The following is a 24,333-nucleotide window of genomic DNA, read 5'->3' as shown; positions in this document are numbered from 1 at the left end:
ATAACAATGACATACTCCCACCTACGCGACAGATATTACATACAGTGGTGAAATAGCCCCGCGGCGATTGAGTCGATGCGCGCATATCTAAATAAATACGATGACATAGCCAAGGCGCGGCGATGACTTGGCAGAATCTCCACTGGTGTCGCAATATAACAACGTCACTTCCAATCTCTGATATATACAACAATTCTCACTGTACAGGTATTGAGTGTTATACTACACATACGTATATATGTATACATCTAAGTGCAATCTTGCAAGCAACAGGCAATTGCAAAATTGAATAAAACGGATAATTACAATAATAGTACAATATCACAGATAACATAATAATAATACTAACATAATAATAATAATAATAATAATAATAATAATAATAATAATAATAATAATAATAATAATAATAATAATAATAATAATAATAATACAGATAAAATCATACAATAATAAAAATACAGATATCATCTTGTAACGGGATTTGAACCGTTACAGTGTTCCATTGTTCGTTCCGATATTTTATGATTTCTCTTTTACTTTTGGCGTGGAGGCGATTAAATTCTCGTTTATCTTGGAGGGATTTAGTGTGCTGATATTTAGTCCTGGCTTTATTTTTATCATGTATAATTTTAATGATATGGTCCGGGAGTGTGTATGGCCTGGGGTGTTTGTAGTGTGTGCTGGCCCTGGCGGCTGTTAGAATTATATTGGTGAAGGTGGTGATAACTGGGAGAGTAAAGTCACCCACCTCTGTAGTGTAGTAGTTAGTGTGATTAGCTGCCACCCCCGGAGGCCCGGGTTCGATACCCGGCTCTACCACGAAATTTGAAAAGTGGTACAAGGGCTAGAACGGGGTCCATTCAGCCTTGGGAGGTCAAATGAGTAGAGGTGGGTTCGATTCCCACCTCAGCCATCCTGGAAGTGGTTTTCCGTGTTTCCCCACTTATCCTCCAGGCAAATGCCGGGATGGTACCTAACTTAGGGCCACGGCGCGTTGGGACTTGTGCTGAGAAACCGCCCGGTAATGATGTTTCCCTTATCAATCCTCCTATCGAAATGATGCACATGAGGAAAAGTTTTAGAAATTGATTTCCATTCATGATAGTAGACTTCCAATAGTTTTGGATGTGCATATTTTGTGGGAGTGCAAAATCATGGTTTCGGTTTCGGATAAACCCCCAGTAAATTTAGGTATTCAGAAATAATATTGGCCCTAAAACCTACCCAAGGACAGGTGGTTCTAAATATCAAGTTTGGTTGAAATATATCCAGCAGTTTTCAAGTTATAAGAACTCAGACAAAAAGCAAACAACAGACATCAAAGCTAAAAATTATGCAGACGGTCATTATTACACCAGAAACGGATAACTGTAGGGAAATTTCGCTAAAATAGTCAATGTACAGACACTTGGTCGTTACGATTTTATTTATATAGATCATTATTTGCTTTACGTGCCACTAACTACTTTTACGGTTTTCGGAGACGCCAAGGTGCTGGAATTTAGCCCCTCAGGAGACCTTTTACGTGCCAGTAAATCTATCGACACGAGGCTGACATATTTGAGCACCATCAAATACCACCGGACTGAGCCAGGATCGAGGCTGCCAAGTTGGGGTCAGAAGACGAGCGCCTCAACTGTCTGAGCCACTTAGCCCAGCATTATTATTATGATTATTGTTATTAGTATTTTTTTGCTATTTTGCTTTGCGTCGCACCGACACAGATCGGTCTTATTGCGACGATGGGATAGGGAAGGCCTAGGAGTGGGAAGGAAGTAACCGTGGCCTCAATTTAGGTACAGCCCCAGCATTTGCCTGGTGTGAAAATGGGAAACCACGGAAAACCGTCTTCGGGGCTGCCGACAGTGGGATTCCAACCCACTATCTCCCGGATGCAAGCTCACAGCCGCGCGACTCTAACCGCACGGCCAACTCGCCCAGTATGTTGTTATTATTATTATTATTATTATTATTATTATTATTATTATTATTATTATTATTACATTAATCACTATTATATAGAAGTATATCTTTACCTTCGTTACCTTCTGTGCAGTTATTGCATCATATACAGTACCTTAATTTTTACTTCCTGACAACAAAACCAGTATCTCCGTTTCAAAATTGATTCAGTGCCACGGAGTTCCAGCCATGGGGATAGTATTTAATTGTACTTCGCCTTAAAATAGTAATAATCACCACCATTCCAGTCATAATGAGGAACAGAATGTCATAAAATAAATTAAATTCGCGTCTTTATCCTGAGGCGAAACAGTTCTTTTCACGTATATCTCTAATGGAGGTGAGCTGCATGTACCCTTTTAACCGCATGCAAGCCTTCATCATCTTCAACCATATTACTTCGCTTACATGACTAAGCTCGCTGTCTTTCATATCAAGCAACTCTTTAGCGGGTCTCATGAGAAAGGGAATATAACTCAAATTCTTAGACCAACAATAAATCCTCGAACTGGAGTTGAATCGGGGCTCCCTGAGGAAGGGGTGAAGACGCTTACACTACATTATGGTGGTGGCACACGTAAAACAAAGCTGGTGCAGTCAGTTACTGCTTGTCCTTCTGCTCCCAAGATTCTGGCTTAGGTCGAGGACATTTGAAGGTGTTTGAGTGCAACAACTCCATATTCTTGGCTTCAAGTGTGTTAACTCTTTACAACCCGCATCATTTGTATTATATTTTTAACATTTATCGAAAACTTATGTATTGCTATACCATGGCTCATTGGCTGAACGATCAGCGTCATGGACTTTGGTTCAGAGGGTCTCGGATTAGATTCCCGTTAGGGTTGATGATGCCTGTTCGTACACAACAGCTCTCCCTTCCTATAAAACCCCGATAAGTGTTCAAAAGTTTCTCTCTGAAAAAGGGCTGTATTTAAGGTCCTACCAGCAACAGATCGCACCACACATAGGTCACTTGACATTTTGATGGCGTTGACATATTCTGAAGGAGGTATATTCCTTTTCTATAAGTTCGCCTTAGGGTTTCTTCATATATTCGGGCTCCTTTACTTCTTAGTGGGAGCTGGCACTATGATTCAAAGGATTTTACGTAATATTTCAGGGGGCTGTTTTGCTTTTGTACTGGGCTTTATGATGTTCCTGGAATCTTCAAGCGATCGAGGCTTGTCGTTGTAAGATATAATAATCGTCAGATACAGTTACAAAATAGCTATAATGGTAGCGTTGGTTGTTGTCTACGTTGTGGTTGCCATATATTGTACTCTAGTGGTTGAAATACAGAAGCAGTTTTGAATTACGCCTAGTCTTGTTATATGCTTGTGCTTGTTATGTGCTGTACCCTAGTGGATAAAACTGAAGCGTTTCGTCACACAGCCGCTGGCACTTTCTCAGCTTGAACAACAGATACAAACCCAAGCCTATCACGGTGCCGTATATTCGAAAGCGGCGGCCGATGCGATCTGGTTCAACAACTCAGACAAGCGCCGCTAGAGCGCTTGTCGGCTTGCGCACTCCTTCAAATGAAGGCAGAATAAGATATGCATATATGTTCTTGAAATTTAACATAAACTGTTCTTGAGAGGAAAAGAATCTCATATTATTTTCTTTATTACATTGGCTGTGCCATGGCACAAGGCAACTACCTCACGAGCCGCCCCTGATACTAAATCAGGTAGAGCCGCCCCTGATACTAAATCAGGTAGAGCAAGTCCTAGAACAGATACAGCAAAAAGAAAAGAAAACAAAATAAAATAATAATAATTAATAATTTTAATGCTCTTTGCTTTACGTTCCACTAACTACTTTGACGGTTTCCGGAGACGCCGAGGTGCCGGAATTTAGTCCCGCAGGAGTTCTTTTACGTGCCAGTAAATCTACCGACACGAGGCTGAGCACCTTTAAATACCACCGAACTGAGCCAGGACTGAAACTGCCAAGTTGGGGTCAGAAAGCCAGCGCCTCAACCGTCTGAGCCACTCAGTCCGGCAATAAAAGAAAAAAGAAAAGAAAATAAAAATAAAAGGAAGAAAGAAAGAAAGGACGGAAGGAAGAAAAATGTCTAACTTTTACATTTGTAAATAAAATTATCCAAAACATCATTCATATTCAAAACGATATTAACTATGCATGGATTGTAAAATGCGATGAAAAGAGTTGAACTAATTATTGAACTAATTACTTAATGTGTACTTTTCTGCACAATGTCCTTACAAGGTTGTTGGAGCGTAACATTTTAGCCCAGTGTAGGCTACCTCCTTGCGACAGTTTCAGATGCTGACATGAAAAAAATATTACTGAGACGATAAAAATTGTTCGGCCGTGCGCGTAGAGGCGCGCGCCTGTGAGCTTGCATCCGGGAGATAGTAGGTTCGAATCCCACTATCGGCAGCCCTGAAAATGGTTTTCCGTGGTTTCCCATTTTCACACCAGGCAAATGCTGGGTCTGTACCTTAATTAAGGCCACGGCCGCTTCCTTCCAACTCCTAGGCCTTTCCTATCCCATCGTCGCCATAAGACCTATCTGTGTCGGTGCGACGTAAAGCCCCTAGCAATAAAAAAGAAAAATTGTTCGTATTTGAGTGAGAAGAAGACTGCTCTCAAACCTTTCACTATCACACAGAGCAGAATTGAAATAGTCTCAGCACCACACCCTGCAGATGAACCACCTAGAAATAACAGCCGCGCTGAATGATATTGCCCTCACTTAATGCCGATCTGCCTTGTCACCGAGTTAATATCATCAACAGCTGTGAAAAGTTATCTCATTCATGCTTGATTATAGAAAAATGTTTTAGTGACAAGAATTGTTTAAAATTAAATTTTAAGTAACATTCATTTGAATAATTTCTAAACGAAGTCGACCGTTTTCAAACTAGGACCAGAGTAACATTTTCTAGGTTACTCGCAGTTATGTCAAAACAACTGTAATGACACAAAATGTTCAAAATTGAATTTAAAGTAAGTTTTGTTTGAAACATTTCTCAATAAAGCAGATCGTTCTCAAAATATCAGAAAGAAACCATTTCAACAACGTCTCAGCATATTGTACGCTAATGTCAATCAGCCCAGAATACATACTGTACATACAAATATGCATACATTTATGCCAACAGGACATAATCACCAGTCTCTAAACCGAGCGAGTTAGCCGTGGGTTTTAAGGTCACGCAGCCTCCATACAAAGTTGGTGGGTTGGAACTCTACTGTCGGCAGCCCTGAAGATGACTTTCTGTGGTGTCCCATGTTCACACTAGGCAAATGCTGGGCCTGTATCTTAATCAAGGCAACGGTCCCTTCCTTCCTAATTCTAGCTCTTTCCTATACCGTCCTTGCTGTAAAACTTATCTGTGCCGGTGCGACGTAAAGCAAATTGTAAAAACAAAATAATTAAAATCTAGTCTATAAGATCTTCATGACGCGGAAAATTGTATTAGTCAAACAAACTCATCATTTTCATGACGTAAAGACAAAAGAAACGTTTTATTTATTGAAATTATGACTGTTAACCTTAATTATTGGCTAGGTGTGATATGAAATTCAGCAAAATACAAGAAACATGTACGTCTGAAAAATGTTGAAGAGCATGACGCGAAGAAAAACAATGAATAAACCTAGATAAGAACACAAAGAATATTTTTCTTAGTTTTAGAGAGTATGTTGACAGCATGCAGAGATCTCAAACCAAGAAAATATTATTTCTCTGTAAGCAATGTTATTGTAAACATATGACGTAATGCTCCTTTCTCTCCCTTAGAAACACGGTGAGACCTGGCAAATCTCCAGCATGCTTAAGCACATGAACAACATAACCTTGACATGCAAATCTCTAGTGCAGTCAAGGTTAATACAGAAAGCAAATATGTATCTACTTCTTCATGTGCACATTTAGTTGAGCAATGAATCTTCCTAGTCATTATTTAAGTTTTACTGTACGTTCTAAATGTGCATTTCTAACGTAACATCGGCTAGATGATCTCATTTATAATCAATTAGTGGTATCTGAGCGTTTGTACGGTTTTTTTGCTTGAATAGTCAGAAGGCACCAAGTCCGATTCCCAGCTAAACCAAGGATTTTAACTGCGTATGGCCAATGCCTCTGACTCGGGGACTGGGTGTTTGTTTGCCTTAATGCACTATTCTCTATATACACACTCAACATACCGCACTACCAACCATGACACAATGTCTACTGTACAAATTTTGTATATCGATGGCTTACTTCTAAAACTTCGTAAGTCCCAATGCTCTTCCTACCCATTATATTCCTTAAGAGTGGCCACGCCTCCCAGACACATATTTATATGCAGTCCATCAGAATAATTTTCGTTGTGTTCTTTTTCCTCTGCTAATATGTAAAGGAAAATAGACCTCACAGTACCGCATTGTAGGGATGTTATTTGCTAGTGAATTTACACACTCCTACAGTATAATGTATTTAAAGTTCGTTTTCTTTTACACACACTTATAGGAAATTGAACTCAAAGAAAATTGTTCTGATTGGCTGCATATCTATGTGTGGCTGGGGGCGTGACCAGTATTAAGGTATATAATGGACAGGAAGAGCATTGGAACAAATGAGGTTTTAGAAGTAAGTCGTCGATATATTATAACCACGTGTACCTCACGCAATTTTCAGTCGGTGGTGGACACCAGATCTAGAGATTTAGACCTACTTTGGAGGCAAATATGATATTTTGTTATACACGCATATCATATTATTTTCACGGATTACACTATTTTCAATTTATGGGGTCACTGATATTAACGCTAAATGCACTCTCACCTACATTTCTGTTCAACTCTTTATCATTGATATGAGCGTACACGAAGGAAGCAATATTTATTCAATTATGGTAATTAATGATGGCCTACATTCTACTATTTTGAACTCTACGATATTTTCTGTCGTTAGTTGACATTCCGTTTACAAGTACGTGAGTGCGGTACGACACCTCACGTTACTGGAGTTGTGGTCACGCAACACCATTCATTTAATGAACGGGGACGTGCGTCAAGACAGTACCTTAACAGTGGCAAGTAAGAGTAACCGTAAAGTGCGCACCTAAGTAAATTAGATATTTTTAATGCATTAAGAGGATCGTCGCACCTGACTAATGTAGACAAGTGAATCATGTGTATCAAGTTTGTGAACCTGTAGGCCTAAGCATTAGTCCCTGTGCAACATCATGGTATGTAAGAATTAAAATTCAATGTGTAAATTTAGGTATGATTTTTAAAATACATTTTGATCGAAATCATTGCTTGTTAGGTAATGACAGGCTCCACGCGCAGTCAAATTCGAATTCAGGGTGCCGGTCATTTTGCGGGTAAACTTCGAAATCTACAGCAGATGCTTCACACGTACCAAAAGGAGTTATAGGAGAACAAGGATACTCTGCTACAGTTTCTGTGTTATTTAAAAAATATAGGTCTGTTTATATACATATGCATCAGCTTTGTTCCAGAGTCTGAGTAGATGATCCACATACTTCTTTATTCCCCGCTGAATCAAGGTATTCCGTGAGGAGACAGCACAAGAAAGAGAAAAAGAAGAAGAAGAGTTATTAAAGGACGAGTAATGAGTTGAAACCTATTTCGGCTGTAGAGAAATGAGAGAACAACAATTATCCTTAGAGTACCTATTGTGTATCAGCCTTCCCAAGTAGTCACCATAGCTTCGCCGCCACTATTTTATGGAGTAAATATCACTTTTAATGGAGTTTAAAACAGTGAGACACTAAACGTCAACTGTCTCCGCTCTAGATATTATATTTTAGTTTCTTTTAAGCTACCTTATTTACCTTTGTTGTAAGACACCGAGTCGAAGACTTCACTTATCTGAGCAGGTGTGCTGACGGGTACATAGATGGCATGGGTGGAGTGCAGGCTGTCGATTTCCATACCATAACTGACATCCTTTACGATGATCTGGTCCAGTGTTTCCCACGAGGGCTCCACCTGGTAACAAAAACACACTCTCTTTATAGCAGGCTGTGGTCTGTGAAAAGCAATTCATCTTAAAACAATAATCACCATCACCACCACTCTATGAAAAGCACTGAAATTTGTAAATTCTGTTCGCAAAGTTAGTCAGAAACACTGTTTTATGAATTTACATGCCTTGTCGGGGCTCTTCAACTCCAATGCAGCGTACATTCTGCGAACATTACCAATCGTTGCCAAGAAAGCTAAATAAAGCTAAGAAAAGCTGCTTTTTACATTTTATACAGGAGTGAATACAGAGAGTAGACAGAGTGGGCTGAGCTCTCCCCAAAATGTTTCAAAGAAATAAAGCGGATTATTTAATTTCAATTTAATATACTTCTGAAATGGGCACGTAGTGCATCCTTGAAGCAAAGCCTTAGCCTAGCAAGCAAATAGTACAGTATTTCGTCCCCATCAGAAAAGCCAAAGTAAGCGGAGGGAACTCACCCTTCGCTGGTCACCCGATCATAGAACAGCGGCTAGAGGAGCTCGCTCACTGATGCGCACGCCTATACATATTTCATAGGCATTTACTAAACACAGTGTTTAGGCCGGCTTTTCCCGCTGAGGTTTGTTCCACAGAGTAAGAAATAACATTTTATTGCTATTTCACAAAATATTTGTTAGCCTAACGTTTTGAAAAGAAGATAATAGGCATTTACAATTTATACAGTGGGCTCGCAGATATGTGGGAAGTAACTGATGTGAAAATGGGAAACCACGAAAAACTGTCTTAATCACAGCTACTCTAACCGCACGTCCATCCCGCTCGTTAGTTTAGTAAGGAACTGTGTTAAAGTCATATTTACAGCCACCGTATAAGTTGTTATCCATGGCTTCCCACTACAACACCTGGCGAATATAGGAATGCTACTGGAGTTTCGATATTCCAGATCGAAGAAAAGGGGGGAGTACTCCACACTTCCTCAATTCTGTCAATAATTAATATTTCTTCATTTTGTATGTATGTTGGGTATTCAGCCTGAAGGCTGGTTTGATCCTCTGCAACTCCACCAACGACTGTCATAAACAGCCTAGGCGTCACTGAAGAGGCGTACTAGGGAAATGAGGAGTGAGGTAGTTTCCCGTTGCTTTCCTCACCGAGCCAGCCGTTGCTATTACGTATCAGTCTGCCAAGCCCACTTAAATGCATGCACCAAGTGACCCTATGAGCGATATTTTCACACCATTCATAACAGGGACTGGCTGCATTAGGAATGGTATTACTAGCATCACTCATACCTCAGTCACTTTCATATTGTCAAAGCCAAGGGTCAGACTGAGACAGGTCAATGAAAGTAACAAATTTGATATAGCCCATACCAGAAGACATAGTGCACTGTAAACACTACATCTTGCCAGCAAAGGCATTTCTTCATTTTAACATCGTTTATTTTTTTAGAATAGAATGTTTCTCACTTCCTTGAACTTTTCGAAGAAACTCTTCGAAATTTTATTTTGTCATAGACTGCATTAAGGGCCGGGATTGAAAATGATAACTGTATAATTTTCAACAATCCAATGAATTTCTCCTCAGAACGTCTGCTCATGAAATTTGCAAAGCAAATGTTCTACTTCACATACATACACATAAGAGGACATTCAGTCTTATAATCTTCCTTGAATTAGTACTTAGAATTATCCTTCGTCATCTCCATCTCAATCCGACAGTCTAAACAAAGAACAGCCAAACTAAACTTCATGGCACTACAACACTGATGGGCCGTGGCCTATAAGTGACCGTCAATCAGCCTCGAGGCCTGCAGATCACGAGCCGACACGTGATCAGCGCAGCAAATCCTCTCAACTATTCTTGGCTTTACAGATCGGGGCCAATATTTGACCATCAAATAGCTTCTCAGTTGTTCTCACATAGACTAAACGAACCTCGAACCAGCCCTCAGATCATATCCAGCTAAAATTGCCTGACCTGAACAGGAATTAACCCCATGTTCTCCGGGTAGGAGGCAGGCTCGTTATACCTAGACCGCAGGCCGGAAAGGAAGAAAAACCAAGAAATACTACCAATAAATGCTGACTGTCCAGTAGCAAGTGCTCCTTGTTAGATGACACAAGTAGAGGAGGAGAAACCGAGGTACTTTCCTGATACTGGACCCAGTTAATGACAGTACAAGCATAATATCAGTACAGTGTTTTCAGACAAAACCTTTCTCCCTCTGGCACACACACACACACACACACACACACACACACACACACACACACACACACACACACAAGGGTGGGGGATAGATTATCAGTAAGTCTCGAGCTCTGGCTTGAGACCTACAGCAGCCACTACTTCTAGAAAATAGTTTTAGTTTCATCGTCCTAACTGACTTGCGTTGTACCTATAATCTTGACGTCGTCTTGGACTCGAGGCAAAGTTTGTCGTCAAGTATGTTTGAATCCAACACGATCGTTACTCAGTCTTTCAGAATAAAGATCTCCTCCGTACGATTTCAAGATCTGAACGCGAAGCACATTCAACAACTGTACTGATTGCAGTAATGGCACTGCATGTCTCAAAAATCATAATATTCGTACCTTATGTAAGTCAAATGTCTTTGCTGGCGAGACATAGTGTTTACAGCGTACTATGCCTTCTGGTATGCGCTACAGTAATGTTGTTACTTTCATTGATCTGTCTCAGTCTATTCCTTGGCTTTGACATTATGAGGTATGAGCAATGTTAGTAATGCCATTCCTTATGCAGCCAGTCCCTGCTATGAATGGTGTGAAAATGTTGCTCATAGGGCTGGTTGGTGCATGCATTTCAGTGGGCTTGGCAGACTGATATGTAATAGTAAATTCTGGCTCGGTGAGGAAAGCAACGGGGAATTACCTCACTCGGCATTTCCTTAGTACGCCTCTTCAGTGAGGCCTAGGCCATCTATGCCAGCTGATGGCAGACCTGTTGAGGATCCAACCAGTCTTCGGGCTGAGGACTGAACAAACAAACATACATACATACATACATACATACATACATACATACATACATACATACATACATACATACATACATACATACATACATACATACAAGTCAAATCTGTGAAATACTGTCTTAAATGGCTGTGTTAAACTATTACTATACAGCTATACAGTTGTCAGGCTGGTGTCTTGGTCAACAAAAGAACAAACTACCTTACAGCATTGAAGGTTCGTTGTTATGGTAACAGCGAACCCGTTATAGTGCGTGTGTGTGTGCCGAGCCGCTTAGTTGTCGGCCGTTGTTAGCGCCTGTATTCTACGTTATTAACTATGTTTCACGTTTCAACCTTCGGTGGCGATATTCTTTCTGGAGTTATTATATTTTTGTACTCAATGTTGGATAATGTTTTATTCACGTTTTTCGATTATTTTTTACGAAGTTTCATTATCTCTCCTTTACAGCTGCTTAATGCGTTGTCTACCTCCATTGATTTGAAATTGTCTTATATTTCCGTGGAATGGAGCAAAGTTTTCTTTCTGCAGTTTGTCTCCTTTCTCGCAGCATAAACCGAAAAATAATATCATGTCAGTTATCCTGAACTGTGAAAGAAACAGTCTATACATTTATAACATTAGGCTATCACTGCCACAACCCTATACTCTAAAGCTGGTTTACAAGTGTGGGTGTGGTGTGGTAAAGCAAGCCATAGAATTTGTACTACCGATTCATTGGTCACGACCTGAGATATGTTCTACTAAAACAACCATAACATTTATAAATGAAGCCTAGTAAAGGTACCTTTCAAATAATACATGGCAGTTTCAATAACAGTAATTCAGTGCAAGCTGGTTCCAAGAAAACTGTACTTGGTATGACTTTTCATAGCTGTGTATATCCTAGTTATAACTTTCAGGTTCTCAATGTGCAGGAAAAAGTTGATAAGAGATTTCATTGCAGGGAGATAAGAAATATCAGCACTAAAGAAATCGGGGTGCATTAAAACGTGCTGAATGAAGTACATAGTGTACAAGTAGGAGTTACTCCACGTAGATACTGCATGTGGCATATAAGAGACATGTCCGAAGCCAGAGCAAAATACGAATTATTTGCTTCTCATTCGTAGGCTGTCGTTACTGGCGCCATTATTATCTAATGATACTTCTGGTGTGAACTGCACCAATGGTATGACATTTTCAGTGACAACGATACGAATAATTATTGGTCTATGAATGTACTTTCCTCTCGTAATGAATTCTTCGTGAGGCTAAGTAAATGCAATACAGTTATTAGAGATATTATTATTATTAATAATAATAGTAATAACAATAATAATAATATGCTTGTAAGCTGTTATTTATTTATTCTTGCACTTTCAATGAGCCCTGATAAATGACTATGTGAAATATAAAGTAAAAGCAGCGAAGTCTATGAACACCTAAAAGCCACATCAAAAAGTTATTAAAATATGACGAAGAATATGTTCGTTATATCGGACACTGGGTCTAAGTGGATTAACCATATTTCTTCTCGCGAAGGCACACAGATATGTAAGATACAGCTCGTAAATGAAAAAGAAAATTTTGTACACAAGAGAATATTGTTATTATGACCATCTCCTATATTTGAAGTCGCCAGCGCATTGTCTATGAATTACGTCGTGTGTCGTGGATCAGTAAGTTGTGCACTAGATCATCTACACACAACAAGGTGCCAAGGGTGAAACGGGCGATTTATTTGAGTTGCCACAAGTGATGATTACCGGATTCCGGGCAAAGAGTGCCGTATTTCGAAAATAGTCTAGTTTGTTAACAGTTCACATACTGCTTTAGAGAACATGTGTCGTGGCTGACCAAATAGTGAACAACCGACGTACTGTGGACTACCATGTAACATTGATGTGAGAGGTAAACGTCGGCTATGAAGGTACATGAAGACCGACTGACACGCAACAGTGGAGCAATTCATTGTTAAGGTAAACCGAGGAGGGTGCCAGAGGTGTCTTCAAAATAACAGTTCAGCGAACTCTACTGTGTATCGGGATAGTAACTGCACCTATGATAACGAATGTAGTAGAAGGTAGTATCAGGACTGGATCTCCTCTGATTGGTAAAGAGTTTCCTTCTCTGGTGAGTCCTGCTTTTTGCTTCATAGAACGAATGGACGTTGGCGCGTCAGACGAAGAATTGGCGGAGAATAAATTCTTGCGATCATTGTTGAATGAACAAAAGCCGGTGGTGGCAGAGTTATGATCATAGAAATGTTTTCTTAGCATTATACGCGTCCACTCATCCATATGAAAGGCACTATGGATTAATAAGTTTTACGAATATCCACGCAGATCACACACACTTATACATACTGATTGTCTTCCCAGAGATTTGGGATCTTCTAGCAAGACACTGCGACATGTTACATGGTTAGAAATGTCCAACAGTAGTTGTAGGAGCATGGCCAAGACTTCCAAGTATTTGTCAGGCCACCTAATTACCAAACATTTAACTTAATTAAGCATCTGTGGGACTTCCTCTATCGTTGTATTGATTCTATTATCTTCCACCAAATACTTTCCAACAGCTGTAAGATGCACTGCTGGATGTATGACTTGAGTTACATGTGATAAAATAATGGCACCTTATTCAATCACACTATGCCCGTCTAGCTATTTCTTCGCTGCACATGGTGGTTAACTGGTGGTCATGATAACGTGAACCACCTGTGCATCAGGAGTGGACCCTCTATTGTTAGAATAGACATGTTGAATGTACACTTACATGGTCAGTTCCGATCTTAGCAACGTACGTAGCGAAACCCTCATTGAGCCACAGGTCTGCCCACCAGTCCATGGTGACGAGGTTCCCGAACCACATGTGAGCCAATTCATGAGCGATGGTCGCTGCGATGCTCTGCTTGGTCCCCGGAGAAGAGGTGTTGTCGTACAGCAAGCGGTTCTCCCTGGACATTACAGGAACAATGTGAGAGCATTTCAAAGGCAAATAGCTATAAGCAATTTTAATAAATACGTCAAAAGTCAATTGTTGATGGTCAAGCACTCCATGATTATCCTCTTATAGATCATTTACAAACAGTATTACATTCACTCCATACCCAAAAGATCAGTCGGTAGGCGTACAGGGACACTGTGCTTTTTACTCACAGATATCGAATGTATTCCCTCTAGTGCTTCAGATTACTCATGATGCAGGGCCGGGAATACAGTAGACACTCAAAATGCCTGTAAAATTACCACCAGCGCCGTTTAAGAAGAATATTTAGGGGAAAATGATAGAATCATCGAAAAAGCATTAGTAACTTGAAAGAGGCCAATACCGCGAGCATTGCAACAGTGGTTATCAGAATATAACTTCGATGGGCTACCTACGTCAACCGCATGCCAAACACAGGCCATCCAAAGCAAGTTATATATTCTCAATTGAAGGGTGGACAACGCCGTAAGGGGGAACTGCAAAATCGATGCATAGATCTTCTTAAATCTAATATGAAGAACTGCTAAATTGGCATTTGCAGCTGGGAGGATGTAGCGCATGATCAGCCGACGTGGTGACGTGTTGTCCCCGAAGGTCCACAACATTTATAACAATACAAATAAGGCGCTATAGAGACCCTAGCTGAGTCTCTTATTGCTTCCACATACTTGTGCCAGGCTCGATCATCTCTATTCAACTCTTGTTCTCTTCCAAATACCGACGGTATTAGGTTTGTGAAGCGTAGGATTTCTTTCGTTTTCACGCCTTTCGTGGCACCTCTTTTTCTATTACTGACACTTCATTGTTCGAAGTGTCGGAACTTTAAGGAAAGTATGTTTTCTTAGCGGCACTTCCTCTTAAAATAGTATAATTACTACTAGCAGCAGCAGCCGACCCTGTAGAGTGACCCTATTTAGTCGTGTCTTGTGAAAGAATACACAGTAAGAAGTATTCTACGCTCCCTTCACAGGGGAAATAGATGGATGATTTGTACATTCACAGATATTTAAGGTCTGAATGGAAGTAAACAATTTATCTCAGTTTGCGAAGTAGGATTTCGTTTTAGTACGACTCAGAAACATCAGAACTTGTGGGCTTTATAACAACCGGTGTAGTTAAAGTTATAAATAACGTCATTTATTCATTCATTCATTCATATCCTAAAGGCAAGGCCTTGTCGCTGCAACCACATTTGTCTCTCCACTGATGTCCATGACGGAATCCAGATACTTCTTCCTCGGCCTTCCTCTTCCCTTCTTACCCAGAACCTTTCCTTCCAGCAGAGTCGTGAGGAATGTGTTACGTCGAAGTGTGTGGCCAAGGAATTTGGTTTTCCTCTTTTCTATAGTGTTGATCAATTCCCTTGTTTCGTCTATTTCCTTAAGGACCCTATTGTTTGACTTTTTCTCTGTCCAACTAATTTTCATCACCCTCCTCCATATCCACATTTCCATTGCTTCCGGGCGTTTTATATCCTGTTTTGCTAAGACGCTTGTTTTGCAACCATACAACAAAACACTCAACACAAACATTTTGGCAAATTCTTTCCTAACTTGAATGTTAATGTTCCTGCTTGTCAGAAGCTGTTTCTTGTTACTGAAGGCTTGTTTAGCTAGAGCAATCCTCCTCCTGATTTCTGAGGTGTACCTGTTGTCCTGAGTGATAATGCTTCCCAAGTAGCAAAATTGACTTACTTGTTGTACATTTTCATCACCTACCTTAATGTTTATTGGTATTTCCCTCAGTTTATTTCTTGACAACAAATACTTTTGTTTTCGAGGTGTTCAGTTTCAATTTTGATTCTTGTAGTGTATATGTTAAAACTTGTAGCATTTTACTTATTTCCCTCATTTATGAAAGAAGATAATACTAACCTCTTAATTCTGCCAAGGATGGCAGTCTATAGATGTTACACACTGAATTCTGTGTCTTTAAACTTGTATCTGCCAACAGCCAATTCTACAAATTGAGGTGACTCGAAATAATTCTGCCATGTCAAAAATCAGTCATGTATCTGGACTCTGGAAATTCAAGACGGTACTGGTCATGTTTTATCGTCATCAAAAGCTAAATATGTTGGGGAATATAATTCGCTATTGTATTAAAAAATGGAAGACTTTTACACTGACAACAATATGAATAATTACGAACTATTGTTCTGTTAAATTAATGTGTATTTTGTAATGCTCTGAAATTTATGTTGACTGTCCCTGCAATGTCAAAAAAAGCACAGTGTTGCCATTATTTATTTTTAATTTTTGTCATTATAACTGTTATGAAGTAATGTTTAGTAAAATCATTACAACAGTGACAAATTATAAAGGCATAAGGAGAACTTTACATTTTTCAATATGTATAATTTTCCAAAGACAGCGTTTTCTAATTTTGTAATATATTTTCTATTATTATTATTATTATTATTATTATTATTATTATTATTATTATTATTATTATTATTGGATTGTATTTTTATTGTGTACCAACAGTGCCAAAGGATTAGGCACAATAACGTTTCATTGTTTTTACCCAAAGAAAATAATTACCGCTAATCAATTATTGTCAGAGCAATGTAAGTACGTTCAAGAATCAACAAGACAGTGCAAGTGTAAAGGACTTCTTCGTAGCAAAGGAGAAATGTACTACGTAAGAATACCAAATAAAAACATGGAAAATGTTTTTTTCTGACAAAATAAATCATAATCGTCACTGATTCAACGACCTTGTGTACTCGATTGGAGGAAGACATACTCTGTCATGCCCTGCCTTTTAAACCACTCAGAGGACGAATTTTTCATCAACAGCATTAGTTCCGTCAAGGATGATTTCAACAGAAGAGCACAATGTTATAAAAGGGCAGGAATTCTAACTGGTGAAGTGTACAAACACAGTATCCAGATGCTCTCCATCATTTTCTTCACAAATTAAAATTTCGCGCCTTACGAAACATGTTTTTTATGAACTCCGTCCAAAATATCCTTTCTCTGATGTTCTACCCAAACAAGAATATAAACCCTTACGCAGGTACTTATAATTAATTACAAATTTATTAATGCCTCACGCAAACAAATTCAGCCAAAGTTGACCAAGTAGAAACCCATTTCGAACAAACTTAGGACTGTTGTTACTGCCAGTATGATGAAAGTGTTTCATATAAGGTAGTATTGTAAAATAAGTGCAATTGCTTTATACTCCATCATTTTAGATAAAGAAGATTCCTCTTTTTATATAGAAATTTTCTTCCCATGTCTGTTCTCACTGAAATGCACGTTACACACTGAATGTGTTTAAAAAACTGAAATACATGCAAGCCTAAAATGTCGAGGCCTAATTTAATTATCCACTTTCTTTAATCACCTTTAATGAGGCTGAATTCGTCAACAGCCGGATGCGTCCTCCAAAGAATTAATTTCAAGAAAATATTGTGCAGACCTCCAGAATTGTTCTTCATCATTGAACTCGCCCATCATCAGTTCCATAGAACACTTACGAAAAGCTAGTCAAACGTCTGAATACAACACTTACAGCAATATCAGTACTCACATCACACACTGCCCCCCTTCTAAACGTGTACAAGGATTTGATCTTCCAAGGCGACAGTGGAGAATCATCAATCGGATAAGAACTGGACAAGGGAGATGTGGTTATCTATTCGGCAAATGGGGTTGGACTAGCTCTGCAAATTATGATTATGGTGCCCCTTCTCAGTCAATCCACCACATTATTGCTGACTGCCCAATTCGAGCTTTCAAAGGAAACCTAATTAACATTCACCGCACATTGGATGAAGCAGCTGAATGGGTCAAACAACTAGACCTAGAGTTGTAGTATTGTACGGACTTGTGACTATGCACATTTATCCTGAAACGATATATATGTACATATATTCATCATACGACAAATGAGTACATAAACACATTGCCTGTCTGGACATACCTGTACCAAGTCTCATAAATGCTGTAGGTAGGTTAACTCTGCCTCACCTATACGTTATGAGTCCCCAATTTTCCATGGCTCCCGCTGCGAAGTCCGGTATAGCAACCATGTCCAGTTTAGGGAGAGGATACTTTATTCCAAAGTATTCAGCGTAGTAGTTGAGAATCTGAGGTCCAATACTGAGGGCATAATCTGCGTTCTTCAGCTGCCCCTTGCGAGCCAGCACACTGAACTTAGGGTCGATTCCAGTCGAGTTGAGCGCTCCGAAGTCGGACACCAAAACAGCCACGAGATAGGTAGACATTACCGGGGTTGGCTCAAAACTGTCCACAACCCAGCCAGGCTGATCAGGTCTGGAATAATAATAATAATAATAATAATAATAATAATAATAATAATAATAATAATGGGTAGATAGCACAATTTCACTAAACAATAAGCTATATAACATTGAGATAATGAAGAGTGGAGAAGAGAACAATAATACAAAGTAGAGTAGGCTCTTATAAAAAAGGTAGATGTCACCCACCGTACTTTGGTACACAGACATTGAACAAGTAGTGATTGGGCCTACATACCGAGTAAGAATTGATTCATAGTGAAGGTTGAAGATAATACGGATGATATTGTGACAGGAAATTTTGCCTTCCCTGATCCTAGGCAATACCTTTTGCACTTTGCTTCTGTGTCATCTACTGTAATTCACCTAGAAATTTTATGCCCTATGTTGGCAACGCTATGAAATAGTTAGTCATTCGGATTGTGACGGTCGTGAGAGGAGGGCTGTTTCATGGCTAGTGGACACAAAAGGGTAGGAAATGGCTATTTAGAAATCAGTTACGTCGAGTTTTCCCCTTCCTGGTTGAGGGAGATATTTTAATGTTATATCTTATATCTTAGCTTGTGAATTTTTATGGGTTCGGCAATTATTTATATTCTGTTTTATTTTTAAATAGGGCCGATGACCTAGATGTTAGGCCCTGTAAATAAGAAGCATCATCAAGCATATTTTTCAATAATGCAGGTAAATTCATAGTCCTTTCTTGGGCCGTCAATTGGGGAAATTTGCCTTTCATTCGTATAGCCATGTGGGGATAGCTAAAGTATTAGACCTTGCTTCTATTTCTCGAAAATCGCCGGGTTGTTCAAATGTTTCCCTCGGAATCCTCTTCACCTTCTAATCCGCTGCGACTCGGTTTTCCTGAATTTAACCTCCTTTAGTATGAAGTTAGCTATTTTCTGCTGGATGGACCTAGTTAGAATCTATTCGTCTGTGACTCTCCATGTCTTCTTTATTCCAGGTATTCCAGGTAACTGAGTGAATGATACTCGAATTCCCTCCTGGTAAGGTCAATATATTAAGTGATCTTGTGTTCTAAAATCTATTACGTGATAAAATGTGACCTTATATGCCAGTCCTGTTTGTACTACGGTGTATAACTTTTTGAGTGGGGTTTTCGCTACGCGCCCTTCGAGCCTTTTAAATTTCGTTTATCACCACTTTCTTAATCTTAATCTCTTCGGCACTGGTACCTTCAAAATTTTCTTTAAATTATTATTGAAAATGAAAATGAAAACCTACAACCAGTTTTCCAGTCATTGACCGGGTCAGGGATGTAATGAATGAAGCAGATATAGGCTGTTAGTACGATGGGGTCGCCACTCCCAAAGTGATTTATTAATGAATGATAGATGCTATGAAATGAGAATGGAGAGTGTTTTGCTGGAATGAAAGATGACAGGGAAAACCGGAGCACCCGGAGAAAAACCTGTCCCGCCTCCGCTTGGTCCAGCACAAATCTCACACGGTATGACCGGGATTTGAACCACGATATCCAGCGGTGAGAGGCCGATGCGCTGCCGTCTGAGCCACGGAGGCTCTACCATTCCTTATTCTAACATCTACATATTATATTTTAACATTCTGGATGTCCATGGTCACCTTATATGTAAGGCAGCCGCCTTCTCGGATTAATAAAAATAAAACAGACTTCGAAAACTATGATTAATATTTTCAAAACATATTTTGAAAAATCTGAGAACGTTTGAGGATATCTTTACCTTTCATTAAGAGAATTGTAAAACAGTTATTGAAGAATGTAATATTTATGAGATAAAGGCAATTTTATGAAAAAAGTGAATGAAAATTTAAATTTTAAATTTAAATTAGTTTAGTTTTATGACAATAGATGTGTATTTCAGTTCATACAAGTTTGACAGATTGTTTTTATCGTGTTATTTTATACAACTTAAAGATGTTAGTAGAAGACAGTTTAATGAAAATCCAAATAACTAGGATGTTTTTATAAATTGCTCAGAATAAAGGAACTATTTTCTTTTAAATATGAGGCTGTGTTCCGTTTTCGCGGTTTTCGGAAAGGGGTTTTGTATTATTTATAATGTGAGGGTAATACAAACAATGCATAGGATAATAATAAAACAGATTGAAGGAAAATAGAATTTTAAACATTACCAAAACTTGCCATGAATGTTTACTATTTCTGGACATTCTACGAAATGCCTGTATTTACTTTCCCTTGCTGAAAGCATTATGTAAGATTAAAATAGAGATTTTTAAAAATTGGATTTCACCTGAAATATTATTTTAAAAGAGATGAAGAGAATCTAAGATCTTACACGAGCTGCGAGCTAACGAGGGGCATGTTGCTCACAGAGGTGAGGTTGTCCTTCCTGAGGACATGTATTTCAAACTGGGCCTTCATAGCAGGTTCGTCGAAACATGGGAAGACTCGGCGTGCGTGTGTTGCTTCCATGTGTGTTACAGCCAGAGATCTGGAAAGAAAGTAACATGGATATGTGTTAAATGTCCACTTCAAACATAAAAGAAGGTAAAACATGCTTGATTTTCAAACTAGACGTCCACCTTTGTAGACTCATATAACATTTGATAGGTTCACACATAATGATATGAATATTATCTTTAACCAATGGTGATTATGCCTAGTGTTAACTTTTCTAACCCATTTAGAACTAACATCAAAAATAATGGAAACATTTACCTTCCACTTCTCCACGAGCCTTCATGGAATGCATAGAGGTCGAAGACTAGAATATTATGCACGGGCACCGTGCTTTACATCAAGAAAAGTGAGTATTGCTACTGAATGATTTCCCACTAGGACTCAGTCCCGACGGTGGTGACAATACAGCGAGCTATTTCCTGCTTTTATAGAAGTTAAATATTTGAAATTTTGTTCAAAATATTTTGAAAAATATGATTGATATTTTCAAAACAGTGTGTTTGGCACTCTCTCTCGCGGCAGCTACGTATTACCGGTGTGCGTAGAGGTAGCGGAGTTACACTCTCATCATGCCTCCTTGTAAGCTACTGTGTGGTCACCGGGCGAGTTGGCCGTGCGGTTAGGAGCGCGCAGCTGTGAGCTCGCATCCGGGAGATAGTGGGTTCGAACCCCACTGTCGGCAGCCCTGAAGATGGTTTTCCGTGTTTTCCCATTTTCACAAGAGGCAAATGCTGGGGCTGTACCTTAATTAAGGCCACGGCCGCTTCCTTCCCATTCCTAGGCCTTTCCCGTCCCATCGTCGCCATAAGACCTATCTGTGTCGGCGCGACGTAAAGCAAATAGCAAAACTGTGTGGTCGTTTACACATCCACCACGTACCCATCCAAGGGATGACCACAATAAGTTGCTTAACTGTAATACGCGTTGTTTGTCCCCTCCTTTTTACTAGAGTTGTTACGGTGAGTAGGGACGCTTTCTTTGTGCCGGAAGTTTCCTCACAGTTCCCGTGGTTTAAAAGTAGTATGAAGTAGTATCAACAGAGATACAAACTAAATTGAATGAAAGTTGAAACCATAATTTCGATAAATAAGACAGAGATGGGGGTCTCACAGTATATTTCCCCCTGTCTGTGGGGGCAGAGGTAAAATATTCTGAGAGTCACGAAAACCAAATCCTGTGGCGATATGACCCTGGTGGGTCTTGGCTTACTTATCGACCGCTGCTCAGCCTGAACGCCGGCAAATTACGAGGCGACGCATGGTCAGCGCGAAGAATCATCTCGGCCGTTATTCTTCACCAAGGCCGCTATCTCGCCTTCAGATATTTCCTCAGTTGTTTTCACAAAGGCTGAGTGGACATCGAAACAGCCCTCAGAGCCAGGTAAAATTCCCTGACTTAGCCGAAAATAGAACCCGGAGCCTCCGGGTTAGAGACATGCTAGCTGTCCCCCGCCAGCATTCTGAGAACCACTGCCACAGACAAATTTTAATGCCGTCACTAGATTTCATATCCAAACTCGAAGATGTTCAGCGAAATACCTAGCGAAGTGTGCCGTTAACTAAATACGACCAAGAAGAAACCTTTCGAGCTACACATGATGATAAGTTGACGCAGTTTAGTAGTTTATTTACATAAGCAGCTATGTGGAACATAATTTCAGATGTTGATCAAGGAAAATTTGGGGGATATAAAATATGGTCCTAGTGTAGGCTAGAATATGATACTCACTTCTTTACTCCGTTCTCATCGGTGTAGACGCTGCGATATAAGCCCCTTAATCCATAAGTGATGTTCCCCCAGAACGGTATCTGTAGAGTATAGTTCATGCCAGGTTCAAGGACAGGATCCATCTGGATGGTGATGGTCTCGTTGCCGGGATCTTCTGACTTGGCGATTATCTTCAACATAGAACCACCGACGTCATCCACGGTGCTGAGCGCCACATCGTCGCTCTTTGTAGTGTTACCGTCACTCTTTGTTGTGTTACCGGGGAACTTCTTGGGCAGGCCTTTTTTGGTTTGTGTCCCATTCGGCTCTGTCCCCTCCATTACAGTGGTCAGAGTTACTTCATCCCACATGATGTGCAGTTGTTTGGAATGGAGGGTAATACTCTCGCACTTTTGATCTCCATTCTGACAAGAAAGCAGGATGGAAACCCGGCCTTTGAAGGTGAAGTTTGAGTCATTCTCCCCAATAAATGGCTGGAGACGCACGTTGTAGTAGTAAGGCTTGACGTTCCGAGAGAGCCGGACATTCGTCTGAGGAGCTAGTGTTGTCCCCGGGCTTTCTGGAGGTGCTACTGTCGTCGAATTCACACTCGAATCTACCACTGAACTTGTGCCAATGCTTGGAGTAGACTGACCTGCAGGTGATGATACAATTGGCTGAAACAGAAAACGAAATATCATTAAAAGTAAGAATGCAGTTCAGTAAAGAAATAAGGAATTTACGTGATTCCTGAAAGTATAATATATACACATCACCCTTCTTCAGCCTTGTAAGGTTAATTGCTTAATTAACGGTTGATTCATCCTGGTAGAATTAAGGTAATGGAGATTTTAATAGCAGAAAAGAACATAATATGAAGATAAGTTTGAAATTCAAGAGGACAAACTGGAACGACTGTACGTTTATAGGAAGAGGAATCACCAAGGAAGATGTTTTATAAATTTCCAACTTCTTTGGAATTATTTAAGAAAAGTCTGGATAAACAACTGATAGGAAATATGGCACGTAGGCGACAGCCCTAAATGCACATCAGTGGTGAATGATGCCCAGTGGCCTCCTCTGTTATCCAAACAGCCTCAGATGTTACTTATATCAAGTCACTTAGGTTGTCTGAAAAATATACTAAAAAATTCTGAGAGTGAAATGGTAGGAGCGTCGAAGAAACATCAGTAATCTTCAAGGAGACCAGTACCACGGCCAGTGAAGCAATGATTACAAAATATCAACTTCGATGGGGCGACCACGTCACTCGCATGCCTAACACACGCTTTCCAAAGCAAGTGATGTATCATCAATTTAAGAATGAAGAACGTAATCAGAGGAAAGCAAGAGCGATACACGGACGATCTCAAATCTAATACACTGTATAACAAAAAAAAACGACGCACCAGGAAGGAATTGTCCGATGGCGATAAAAATTGGTGAATGTGAGGAACAGACATAGAAACACAAACCATCAAAAGTGCAGAACAATCGAATGATTTATTGCAAAGTTAAAGTGTTACAAACTGGGCTAAATCGGCGACATTCCGGGATGTTCTCAATCGCCTTCCCATGACGTCCCAAATGTGCTCTATGGGAGAGAGATCAGACGACCGAGCTGGCCAAGGAAGGATAGGGCAAGCTTGAAGACAGTTCATAGCAACACGTGCCGTGTGCGTCCGGGCATTATCCTGTTGGAAAGTAAGACCTGGATGTCACTGAAGAAACGGTAACACAACCGGCCGTAGAATGTCATCAACATACCGCTGTGCTGTCAGTGTGGCAGGAATGACTACCAGAGGGGTCCGGCTATCGAAGGAGATGACACCCCAGACCATCACCCCCTGTTGTGGGCTGTGTGGCGTGCGATAGTCAAGGCAGGATCCCCACGCTGGCCTGGACGTCTCCAAACACGTCTGCGGTTGTCGTCAAGGCACCGTTGGAAACGGGACTCGTCACTAAAGACTATACATCCCCAGTCAGGGCAGTTCCACGTTGCTCGAGCGCGGCAGCACTGTAATCTGGCTTGACGGTGAAC

The 24,333-nt window shown here is 40.0% G+C and overlaps 1 protein-coding gene across 2 annotated transcripts in view; it reads right to left on the bottom strand.

The window, feature by feature from the left end:
* LOC136886370 (aminopeptidase N) overlaps positions 1-24,333 on the bottom strand; it is a 323,565-nt gene that overhangs the window by 70,749 nt on the left and 228,483 nt on the right. For both annotated transcript variants that reach the window (XM_067159117.2, XM_068231042.1), the window contains exons 3-7: positions 22,314-22,969; positions 20,461-20,616; positions 17,871-18,176; positions 13,678-13,858; positions 7,785-7,941 (exon numbers count right to left, since the gene is read on the bottom strand). In XM_067159117.2, coding sequence (XP_067015218.2) covers positions 7,785-7,941; positions 13,678-13,858; positions 17,871-18,176; positions 20,461-20,616; positions 22,314-22,969 — 1,456 coding nt within the window. The remainder of the gene's footprint in view (positions 1-7,784; positions 7,942-13,677; positions 13,859-17,870; positions 18,177-20,460; positions 20,617-22,313; positions 22,970-24,333) is intronic.

This window comes from Anabrus simplex, chromosome 1 (assembly GCF_040414725.1).
Source record: "Anabrus simplex isolate iqAnaSimp1 chromosome 1, ASM4041472v1, whole genome shotgun sequence".
NCBI classification, from domain to species: Eukaryota; Metazoa; Arthropoda; class Insecta; order Orthoptera; family Tettigoniidae; genus Anabrus; species Anabrus simplex.
Note: the sequence above shows the minus strand (reverse complement) of the source record. Positions and strands in the feature narration are given on the sequence as shown.